The sequence below is a fragment of the Oncorhynchus mykiss genome, chromosome 8 (assembly GCF_057628025.1).
Source record: "Oncorhynchus mykiss isolate SJ-2025 chromosome 8, ASM5762802v1, whole genome shotgun sequence".
Lineage (NCBI taxonomy): Eukaryota > Metazoa > Chordata > Actinopteri > Salmoniformes > Salmonidae > Oncorhynchus > Oncorhynchus mykiss.
The window spans coordinates 27,427,648-27,440,282 of record NC_143029.1 but is presented as its reverse complement, the minus strand read 5'-3'; the positions used below and the strand labels follow the sequence as shown (position 1 = coordinate 27,440,282).

Below are 12,635 nucleotides of genomic sequence, written 5' to 3'. Positions count from 1 at the left end.
CCGAGACGGTCACTGAGTTTATCAAGAAGTGTATAGGAGATGTGGTACCCACAGTGACTATTATAACCTACCCTAACCAGAAAACATGGATAGATGGCAGCATTCGCACAAAAATGAAAGCACGAACCACTGCATTTAACCATGGCAAGGTGATGGGAAATATGGCTGAATTCAAACAGTGTAGTCATTCCCTCCGCAAGGCAATCAAATAGGCAAAACGTCAATATCGAGACAAAGGAGTAGCAATTCAACGGCTCAGACATGACACTCATGTGGCAGGGTCTACAGACAATCACGGACTACAAAAGGACAGCCAGCCACGTCCCAGACACCACAGTCTTGCTGCCAGACAAGGCAAACACGTTCTTTGCTCACTTTGAGGAGTGCAGGGGGCAAACTACCTACACCTACAGCACCCGATGTCACAGGAAGGCCAAAAACATCATCAAGGACAACCACCAGAGCCACTGCCTGTTCACCCCACTACCATCCAGAAGGCGAGGTCAGTACAGGTGCATCAAAGCTGGGACAAAGAGACTGAATAACAGCTTCTATCTCAAGGCCATCAAACTGTTAGACATCACTAGCAGAGGCTGCTGCCTACATAGACTTAATCATTAGCCACTTTAATAATGTTTACATATCTTGCATTACTCATTTCATATGTATATGCTGTATTCTATACTATTGCAGCTTAGCCTAAGCCACTCTGACATTGCTCCTCCATATATTTATATTCCATCCCTTTAGATTTGTGCATATTAGGTATTTGTGGAATTGTTAGATATCGCTGCACTGTCAGAACTAGAAGAACAAGCATTTAGCTACACTCGCAATAACATCTGCTAACCATGTGAGCAATAAAATTTGATTAAGAAAACAGGTGTCCAAACTTTTGACAGGTACTGTATATTCATAATATCAAACCGGGTAGTTTGGGTCACGGTATATCAGAAAGGGGTGTGACTTGTTCTAATTGTTCTATTTATGGTGGTAAGCAGTTAATAGCAAAAAGGCACCACTGGGGTTTATGGATAATATACCACGGCTAATGGCTGTATCCAAGCACTCTGCGTCATGCAATAACAGCCCTTATATTGGCCATATGCATAGTCTACAAAACATTAGGAACACCTGCTGTTTTCATGACAGACTGAACAGGTGCAAGCTGTCACTTGTTATATCCACTTCAAATCAGTGTAGATTAAGCGTATGAAACAAGACAATTGAGACATGGATTGTGTTTGTGTGCAAATTCAGAGGGTGATTGGGCAAAATAAAAGTGCATTTGAACAGGGTATGGTAGTAGGTGCCAGGCACACCTGTTTGAGTGTGTCAACAACTGCAATGCTCCTGGGTTTTTCACACTCAACAGTTTCCTGTGTGTATCAAGAATGGTCCACCACCCAAAGGACATCCAGCCAACTTGACAACAGTTGAAAGCATTGGAGTCAACATGGGCCAGCACCTGTGTAACACTTTCAACCACCTTGTAGAGTGACAGGGGGGCACGGCTCTGTTCCATCCCACAGTGGGTGTGGCGTTTTAGGTTTTTAATTCGTACACTTTGTAAACAATCTCTCAACAACAGCTTTACAGTGATGGTGTGCTGGACTGATCTTGTTTATTGTAGCAGGTATGTACAATAACGGACTAAATTATGAAAGTGCCGCTGGCAGCGGATCCAATACAGCAGAGAGTTCCTACTACAATGCAATTCAAACACGATGGATATTCCAATGGCCCATCTAATCCCTGATTGTCTGCGAGTGGATTACAAACCCAAATGCAAACGTGGGGGAATCAGAAAGAGTTAAACAATCTTCCCTTACCCGCCACCTTGCTGATCAATAACCAGTCACAGAAACTGGAATCCATCTCAGCCAACGCGCCAACATTTATTTTAGGGGATTTTAAAAACTGTACTTTGCATGTACCACCAATATGTGAAATGTCACAATGGGAAAAATAACTCTTGATTTGTGCTATCGGACAATACCAAGTGCTTTCTCTGCCACTACCAGACCTCCCCTGGGGACATTGGACCACAATGTTGTCTACCTCTTGCCAACCTACTGGAGAAACTGTCCAGGTATGGAACAATAGTATCACTCGTCTCCAAGGATGTTTTGACTGTACTCTGTGGGAGGTACGAGAACAGCAGCTCTGATCTCAATGAAGTCAGATGTAAAATTCTGTGTTGAGTCAGTTGTGCCTACTAAAACCTGTAAAATCTTCCCTAACAATAACAGGGATGCAAACTGTTGAGGGCCCAAAAAAAGGTGACACCTTTTTTCTTCACTGAAACATGCAAAACAAATCCCTGCTAGGAGGAAATGCAGGTTAACTAATTAAACAAATAAAATTATCAACATGATCAGTCTCTGTAAAAGAAAGTGGTTAATGTGAACCTAGCTCACAGCTAAAAAATGTAAAGAAAGCAATCCAATGTTATTTGTTGCCTAGACTTTACTGCAAATGACACTCAAGTCTTGAGAAAAAAAAAACAATACCCTAATATTGCATTTAGCCATGACACCCTTTATAATAGAACACTTTTGACCACACACACACACCTAAATATTGCACTTGGGGAAAAAAATATCTTTAGTAGAAATATGAAACAGGCATTTTATTTTTGCTCTATTATAGTGATCTATCGATCAAGTGCACAAGGCTAAATTTGTGCAAAAATTACGTTCACCAAGTAAAATGCAATAATCCCCCCTCACACGTCTTACTGTCAATTTCAACAAAAGCAATATCTTTGGGCTACACTGCATATTATTACATTGTATACTTTGAGTGTGGACATCTGTTACACAATGTGCCAGCAGAGCATGATAAACTTTGTTGGCATAATTGACCTTTCAGGCAGAGCGTACACCACCCTTTTAATCCACTGAATTGAAAAAGTGGGAAAGCGTGTGTGGTTCCTTTAACCTCTATAGTGGCATCCAGTTTAAGCCAGGCCCAGCTCCACTTGTTTAACAAGCACCGCCTCCAACACTCTACTCAAAAAATTGGATGCAGTCTATCACAGTGCCATCCGTTTTCTCAACAACGCCCCATATTACCCACCACTACGAACTGTACGCTGTAAGCTGGAGACCCATATCCCCCCACTAGCTTTAAGCACCAGCTGTCAGAGCTGCTCACATATCACTGCACATAGCCCATCTGTAAACAGCCCATCCAACTACCTCATCCCCATACTGTATTTATTTATTTATAAATCTTGCTCCTTTGCACCCCAGTATCTCTACTTGCACATTAATCTTCTGCACATCTACCATTCCAGTGTCTAATTGGTATATTGTAATTACTTCTGAAAATTAACCACATAAGGTAGAGGGAAAAATAGTACTGTTAGTTCACTAGCTTGTTATTAACATTTCACACAGATTGCCAGTGTCCAAACTAATGAGTTATAACTTGAGGAACAGCAACGTTTTTATTTATTTTATCTTACCTTTATTTAACTAGGCAAGTCAGTTAAGAACAAATTCTTATTTTCAATGACGGCCTAGGAACAGTGGGTTAACTGCCTGTTCAGGGGCAGAACGACAGATTTGTACCTTGTCAGCTCGGGGATTTGAACTTGCAACCTAACCACTAGGCTACCCTGCCGCCCAGTTAATACCATAGTGAATTGGTTAGGTTATTAACGTTTGCTTATCTGATGTTGTAACATTAGCTAGCTAACATTGGCTGTCTGATTTTATTAGCCAGCTCATTTTACACACCATAAACTCAATTATTTGATCAGTTTAGTTGGCTGATTTTGCTCAACATTTTTCTGGCTAGCCAAGGGAGAATGCGTGCAAGATATTTAATGCTAACAATAATTGTTCCATCACACTTTCTCCCTCAGCTCAAACTTTCCAAATGCCAGTTGTTTTTCGGTTACAGCTCAGGGAGTATACTTCATCACCTTCTCACCCCCGTCTCCGTGGTCAGGCTTCTCAGCTACCCTTTCATTGTCATTCAGGGGACACGCTGCTGTAAATTAACTGGCAAACTGCCTTTCCACTCTCCTGCTCTTTGCAGAGCGCGCGCTGATGCTGTAACTAGCACATTGGCTGTCTCTTCAGTCACGTGCTGCATTCTGTTATGTGAACGATTGGCTGAGCCTTGGATACCGCCAGTATTGCTCCAAACGCGAATCACTCGTTCGCATACAGCCAGCAGTCATCCATAGCCCGCCAAAAACTTCTCATCGGATCTACACTAATCACGTAGGTCACATTTTTTGGCCTTAAAACGCCGAATTTCACCGAAAGGTGACTAGTTTGAGTCCCCGCAATAAGCCTTTGGTATCAAAAACATCAAAAATCACTACTTAATAGGAAGGCAGTTTATACTGAGGGTAATTGATAGGCTTGAAGAGATGTACAATGTGAGCTCAAATGACAGATACTGGTGGACAAGGAGGCATATAAACAAAGGGTGGAGAGGACCCACTCCTCAGGAAACTCAACAGATTAAATCCATGGCTAGTGTGACCCACATAGGCAAGGGAAAAAAACAATGCTGACTTTGGGAGACATGAGGGCTAGTACATTGCTAATGTTTTCTCCTCAAGATTTTGCCCAGCAGAGGAGTTGATGATCAATTCTTACTCTCAACATGGTCTATAGACATCTAGAAGGTGCCAAATCCCATGTCAGGGTTCGGTTGGCTTTTCTTCAGCCTTACACACAATCCAGCCTTACATTCTGGCACAGAGACTCCTAAGGGACTTCTCCTTTGATGGGGGTCTGGTTTTGTGGCTGTTGGACTTCATGAGCCACAGCGGGTCAAAGTAGGTCCCCACATTTCAGACAAACACACCACCAACATAGGCTCTCCTCAGGGACGTGTTTTGTCCACACTCCTGTACACTAATAGTTGTACTAGTTCCCATCCTGACCGACACCTCGTTAAGTTCGCTGATGACACTGCCTTGATAAGCCTGTTGCATGACGACGAGGAACACCATGGCCCGGTCCTAAATGACCTTTGTAAAGTGGTGTGACAAATCACACTTGGTCCTCAATACCAAAGTGATGTGCATAGACTTCAGGGAGTGTACAACACCTACCTCTGCAACATCTATCAGTGGTCAGAACAGAGATCGTAGAAGAAAACAAATATCTGGGTGTCCTCTTGGACAATAAGCTTCAGTGGAGTAAATGTACAGACCTGATCTACAAAGACAGTCACTGTACTACACAAACTCGGTTTTAGAAATCTTTCATTGAGAGTATCTTAACTTTTTGTATTATTTGTTGGTTTGGCAATGCCAGATATATGCTGAGAAGGATTATCACCACAGCAAGCAAGGTACTTGGAGTCAAACAGAAAGGCATGTGTGAGATCTTTATGGTCAGGGACCTCCACAAGGCTCAAATCATTTTTAGACCCAAGCCACCCAAGAGACAAAATAATTAATCACGGTGCAATGATTTGAGGCTCCCGAGTGGCGCCGCAGTCTAAGGCACTGCATATCAGTGCTAGAGGCGTCACTACAGACCCTGGTTTGATTCCAAGCTGTATCACAACGGGCCGTGATTGGGAATCCCATAGGTCGGCGCTCAGTAGGCCCAGCGTCGTCCGTCATTGTAAATAAGAATTTGTTCTTAACCGACTTGCCTAGTTAAATAAGTGGTGTGGCAGATGCCAAGTTAACCCCATGGTTCAGATGCCTAGGAGTCTGAACATGCCCTTAAGAGTAATTCATGCAAGTGGAATTAAAATAGACTAAGCGGAATCCATCCTGGTGTGACCACTTGTCTAGCTGCCTGTTAGTGGTGCAGCCGGAACAGAACCTCAGTCTGACAGGCCTGAAGGTGTTCTCTTGCTTTGTGGCTAGCTATAAAAGTGTATCCACATCACTGTTGACTTTGGAGAAACTCCTCCAAAACATCTCACCCCAAAAAGTTCTCATCAAACAAGAGGTATACTGACTGACCTTCCCCACAGAGGTTCTTGTTGGTTCGGGCCTTGAGTGATGGCGCCCTACTTTTGTGATATTTGGGAGCCTCTTTAATGTAGCCTGTTCCAGAAATGGATGTGTCCATCTCCACCTGGCGATGCCGCCGTGACTTCGAGGCCTGTGGATAAACATAAAAATGATCAATCAGTTCAAAAGTATTCCATTGAATAGGACACTGAGTATATCCACTAGCCAGTAATGCAATGAATTAAGAATTGATAAACCAGATGCATATGATGCAGACAAGCAAAACAATATACCACATGTAGGGCAACATTTTCCTTGTCCTTAACTCCATTAGCAAAAGATACAGTTTTGTAAGTATTGCCATGCCAATCACTAAATTCATGAACAAAGGCTAATTAGCCAACCGCCCAATACACCTTTCCCATTGCTTCACCTCTGTTGTGGGAAAGTTGGCATGGGGCACGTTTGATCAGATATATTTAAGTTGGTTCTCCAGCAGTGATCAACGACATTCAATGTGTGGTGCATTATGGGGATAAACAATAGAAATGCCTGCTTCCGATGTTTTTCAAGGTGTTCAGTATTTGATGTCCAACATGGCCAAGATCTGTGCAGACACCTACAGGTCAGTGGAAAATACCCAAAAAGTCATTGCTCAGATTTTTTAGCTCATTGTGCATTGTGCACCTTTCAGCAAGAGGAAAATGTTGCCCATCATTTTCTATAAATAAAACACATGCATAGCCATTATAAAGTAGTGTATGAAATAAACTATGTATTGGACAAGCAGTGTCAAACTCAATTCCTGGAGGGATGTATATCTGCTGGTTTGTCATTTTCTTTCAGTTAATGTCCAATTAAGACCCAGACAACCAGGTGAGCAGAGTTCTTAACTAATCAATTACCTTTAAGGATTAATAAAGTACAAGGGAGGAGAAAAAGGCCATAGACACTCTGCCCTGACAGATATGCATTGGACACTTAAGTGGCACTTGAAATGAAGTGTGAAAAATCACTTCTTGTTCAGCAGACCTCTGCAAGACACCCGTATGATTTTGTCTTGATGGATGCCAGAAGCTGTGCCCTATTGGAAGACTGGACAAAAAGAGAGCATATTCAGGAAAGGATAAGACCTTCAATGCTTGCAATGTCATTATCTGGCCAACGGTGGTACTCACCAGTGTTGACGTAAAACCATTGTACACTCCCGAAGGGTTTTGTAGTTTGTTAGTCAATGTACTATATTCTAGTAATGTTAGACAGTAGCAAAACAAGCAGTGCAGAAGGCTTTCTAGCTTTCTATGCCAAGTTCCCAAATAGTCATAGCGTTATTTCATTACAGTACAACAACAAAAAGGCTAACTACGCTAAAGCTTACCTCGACCTGCTGGGCTTTTTCCTCAGCATAAACCAAGTGGTCTGCATCTCCATGGTTCTAAACATAACAAAAAGCCAAGTTAAAAATCATCCAGTTTCTGGGCTCAAATATTTCTTCAGAGTAGAAATTTACATTTTATGAATTGTCAACAAAAATGTTTATAGTGCAAAACAGTGACAATTAAACACTGCTGCATTGAAATATGCTTTCTCGCTGCGCTATAAGAATAGAGGCTCACCTCATGCCTGTCCTGCCAGTGGAGGAACTCAAGCACACAGCTGTGCAAGCGGGCAGGCAGGTCCTGTTGGGTCACCGCAATGGATGACCTCTCCAAGACGGACGCCTTCAGCCGCTCATGGTGACCCTGAATGTTAGCCACCTCCTACGTGCAATGCAAACAAACACTTGCCAGACACTTGCCAGACAACCGAACAGTCCGATATGCTAAATTAATCCAGAGGGTCATTCAGTGTGACAAACTGTTACATAAAACTAAATACCTACGTAAAACCATTGCAACAAGTTTTGCAGTAACGTACAGTGCATTGGGAAAGTATTCAGACCTTGCCTTTTCCTGCATTGTTACATTACAGCCTTCTTCTAAAAGGATTAAATCAAATGTTTTCCCTCAATCTATGGTACACCGTCATCGTAAATAAGAATTTGTTCTGAACTGACTTGCCTAGTTAAAAGGTTACATTTAAAAAAAAATCACAATACCACAATGAAGCAAAAACAGGTTCATACAGTGGGGCAAAAAAGTATTTAGTCAGCCACCAATTGTGCAAGTTCTCCCACTTAAAAAGATGAGGCCTGTAATTTATCATCATAGGTACACTTCAACTATGACAGACAAAATGAGAAAATCCAGAAAATCACATTGTAGGATTTTTAATGAATTTATTTGCAAATTATGGTGGAAAATAAGTATTTGGTCACCTACAAACAAGCAAGATTTCTGGCTCTTACAGAACTGTAACTTCTTCTTTAAGAGGCTCCTCTGGCCTCCACTCGTTACCTTATTAATGGCACCTGTTTGAACTTGTTATCAGTATAAAAGACACCTGTCCACAACCTCAAACAGTCACACTCCAAACTCCACTATGGCCAAGACCAAAGAGCTGTCAAAGGACACCAGAAACAACATTGTAGACCTGCACCAGGCTGGGAAGACTGAATCTGCAATAGGTAAGCAGCTTGGTTTGATTTCTTCAACTGTGGGAGCAATTATTAGGAAATGGAAGACATAAAAGACAACTGATAATCTCCCTCGATCTGGGGCGCCACGCAAGATCTCACCTAGTGAATGACCTGCAGAGAGCTGGGACCAAAGTAACAAAGCCTACCATCAGTAAAACACCACGCCGCCAGGGACTCAAATCCTGCAGTGCCAGACGTGTCCAGGCCCGTCTGAAGTTTGTTAGAGAGCATTTGGATGATCCAGAAGAAGATTGGGAGAATGTCATATGGTCAGATGAAACCAAAATAGAACGTTTTGGTAAAAACTCAACTCGTCGTGTTTGGAGGACAAAGAATGCTAAGTTGCAGCCAAAGAACACCATACCTACTGTGAAGCATGGGGGTGGAAACATCATGCTTTGGGGCTGTTTTTCTGCAAAGGGACCAGGACGACTGATCCGTGTAAAGGAAAGAATTTGAGTGAAAACCTCCTTCCATCAGCAAGGGCATTGAAGATGAAACGTGGCTGGGTCTTTCAGCATGACAATGATCCCAAACACACCGCCCGGACAACGAAGGAGTGGCTTCGTAAGAAGCATTTCAAGGTCCTGGAGTGGCCTAGCCAGTCTCCAGATCTCAACCCCATAGAAAATCTTTGGAGGGAGTTGAAAGTCCATGTTGCCCAGCAACAGCCCCAAAACATCACTGCTCTAGAGGAGATCTGCATGGAGGAATGGGCCAAAATACCAGCAACAGTGTGTGAAAACATTGTGAAGACTTACAAAAAGTGTTTGACCTCTCATTGCCAACAAAGGGTATATAACAAAGTATTGAGATTAAGTATTTGGTCAATAACAAAAGTTTTTTTCCACCATAATTTGCAAATACATTCATTAAAAATCTGGATTTTTTTCTTCTCATTTTGTCTGTCATCGTTGAAGTGTAGCTATGATGAGAATTACAGGCCTCTCATCTTTTTAAGTGGGAGAACTTGCACAATTGGTGTCTGACTAAATACTTTTTTGCCCCACTGTATGTTTGAAAATGTATTTTAAAAATACCTTAACATAGGTATTTAGACCCATTGCTATGATACTCGAAATTGAGCTCGGGTGCATCCTGTTTCCATTGATCATCCTTGAGATGTTTCTAATACTTGGAGTCCACCTGTGGTAAATTAAATTGATTGGACATTATTTGGAAAGGCACACAGCGGTCTATATAAGGTCCCACAGTTGACAGTGCATGTCAGAGCAAAAACCAAGCCATGAGGTGGAATGAATTGTCTATAGCGCTCCAAGACAGGATTGTGTCAAGGCACAGATCTGGAGTAGGGTACCAAAAAATATCTGCAGTATTTAAGGTCACCAAGAACACAGTGGCCATCACTCTTAAATGGAAGAAGTTTGGAGCCACCAAGACACTTCCTAGAGCTGGCCGCCTGGGAAAACTGAGCAATCGGGGGAGTAGGGCCTTGTTCAAGGAAGTTTGTGTGTAAATGGGTTTGTGTGTAGATGGATTCAATACATTTTTTAAATCAATTTTAGATTAAGGTTGTAACGTAACAATGTGCAAAGTCTAGGGGGTCTGTACTTTCCAAATGTACTGTAAGTAGTTTATTCTACCCAAGTCTTCATGTGTTTGAATTGTTTCCTAATTGTAGGCTACCTTTAGCACTTGATGTTGATAAAGTATTTTAAATGTTGAACTCTTGACCACAGTCACGTGTTCCTATGTGAATTCTGTAAGAGATGGCTGAGCTAAGGATTAAGAGGCTGTGAAAGATTCTAAATGGGCACAAACAAAGAGCAGCACTGTAGCTGTTCAATGTGACATTTTTATTATAGAATAACTAATCTAATACTGTTAATGGTTTGCCTAATGAGGGAACTTGGTGAGAATGTTCAGAGAATCCATTTAGGTAATTTGTTTAAATTGTTGGGAAAAGAATACTTTAATGTAGAGCAGTGTGAAAATCGCAGCAAAATGTTTGAATGCCTTTTTCTTCTAAATGAGATTACACTTTATCAACTTTTAAAGCAGCATTACATCCCCCATGTTTTCTCCAAGTACAGTAGATTTGGTCTCCAACCTTTTCTAGCAGGACAGCTTGTTCCAGTTCCCGCCAATATCCAGCAACTTCACACAGTCATTGTAGAGGAGTGGGACAACATTCCACAGGAAGCAGGAAATTGGTAGACACCAGATACGGAGTTGTTTTCTGATCCTCACCCCATTTTTTAAGGAATCTAATTTATTTATTTAAAATTGACTGATTTCCTTATATGAACTAACTCGGTAAACAAAACGATGTTGCATGTATATGTGTTTTGTTCAATCTATATGCAAAAAAACAGCCCGACCACATTTTGACTGGATGGTATGAGACAGCCTTTAGACGCACACCCCCATGCCTGCATTATAGCCTACTGATATTCAAAAAGACTATTCACACATTGAGTGGGAGATCTACAGATTCAGCATGGGAAATGTGCCGATTCCCCAGTGTGACATGGAACCGTTTTTACTGTAGCAAAGTTTTTAATAGAGGAAAAGCCATACTTGCAGCATATCTGTAGAGATGAGGTCCTTGACCCTTTCTGGTCGGTCACGGAACTCCTCGCACACCTTGTGATGCTGGGGCTTCTTCTTCACACGGAAGGTCAACTACAGGTGGACACAGTGAACCGAGGAATAGGGTCAATTCCATCAAGTTCAATAAGTAACATTTCTGGTAAAAAAAATAAATATTGGCCCTACAAGATTAAGGGGGAGGGTCTATAAACGTGTACTCTGCTGCACTGATTGGCTTAAATGCAGCCAAGTTCGGTGTGCGCACGCAGAGACAGCGGAAGTAGGTTGTGACATGTGCGGCCGCACCCCCTGGTCTACGCATCTTTGAAGTTTAGATGGGTTAAATGGAATACGCTGAAATCTGGACACTGACTGTGGGCCTAGAACCTTTCACATGTAGCCTAATACAATATAAACGTCTGCAGAATTAATGATTTCTTATAGTAAAATGATCCACCAAATAACATCGTTTTGGGAACAGGCGTGGAGAAATATGAGAGAGAATGAGAATGTGTGGTTAAAGGCGCTGCATGGTCAATCCGACATCTGCATTGGAAGTGCCGAATTTACAGTGATATGGCCTCCACAGAAGTCAGGGCACTCCTACTTTTTGCGCTACACGGAGCAGAGCTGTTGTGAAGGACGTGAGTGTGTTTATACAGGACCTCCCGCCCCCACTTAACATCAACCAATCCTGTCAATGTGGAGCTATAAGGTGCCCTCCGCATGGGTACATAAGCATAAATTGGCTTTTAGGGACAGTGTATATATAAACTGTTTTTCAGCAATATAAAAGCTACCAGTATTTCAACCACAAATTGGAAATGCAGTCAAGACAAACTGAAATCGTTGGATCTTTTTCACAGAATTTCATTTTCTTAAAACCGGTCAAACTGATGTCATTCAGACATTTTGCATGAGAAATCTTTCAGCTGTTTGAGTTACTGCATTCTCACCTTGCTTCCTTAAAACGTTCTCCCTCTGTGAGAGAAGCAGAAATGAAAGCATTCCAGTGGCGTAAAGGACTTACATTTAAAATACTACTTAAGAAGTTTTGCGGGTATCTGTACTTTATATATTTGACTACTTTTACTTCACTACATTCCTAAAGATTTTTTTTTTTTTACATTTTACGCCATACATTTTCCTTGACAACCAAAAATACTCATTTCATTTTGAATGCTTAGCAGGACAGGTAAGTGGTCCAATTCACGCACTTCTCAACAGAACATCCCTACTGCCTCTGATCTGGCGGACTCACTAATCACATGCTTCGTTTGTAAATTATGTAGGAACGTTGGTGTGCCTCTGGCTATCCGTAAAATTTGAAGGGAAAAGAAAAATGGCACCATCTGGTTAGCTAAATAAGGAATTCTAAATGATTGATGCTTTTACTTTTGATACTTAAGTATATTTGAAATCAAATATTTTAGACTTTTACTTGAGTCATTTTCTATTGAAGGTTTCTTTACTTCACAAGTATGACTATTGGGAACTTTTTCCACCAGATGCATTCATTCAATCGATCGATTTATGACATTCTGGTGGGCAAGGCTTTAT

The 12,635-nt window shown here is 41.6% G+C and overlaps 1 protein-coding gene across 2 annotated transcripts in view; it reads right to left on the bottom strand.

The window, feature by feature from the left end:
- The window catches only part of LOC110529717 (snRNA-activating protein complex subunit 1), a 31,285-nt gene that overhangs the window by 8,298 nt on the left and 10,352 nt on the right, over nucleotides 1–12,635 (bottom strand). For both annotated transcript variants that reach the window (XM_036985195.2, XM_036985197.2), the window contains 5 exons: nucleotides 11,064–11,168; nucleotides 7,561–7,704; nucleotides 7,323–7,379; nucleotides 6,977–7,039; nucleotides 5,954–6,095 (listed from right to left, as the gene is read on the bottom strand). In XM_036985195.2, the coding sequence (XP_036841090.1) occupies nucleotides 5,954–6,095; nucleotides 6,977–7,039; nucleotides 7,323–7,379; nucleotides 7,561–7,704; nucleotides 11,064–11,168 (511 nt within the window). The remainder of the gene's footprint in view (nucleotides 1–5,953; nucleotides 6,096–6,976; nucleotides 7,040–7,322; nucleotides 7,380–7,560; nucleotides 7,705–11,063; nucleotides 11,169–12,635) is intronic.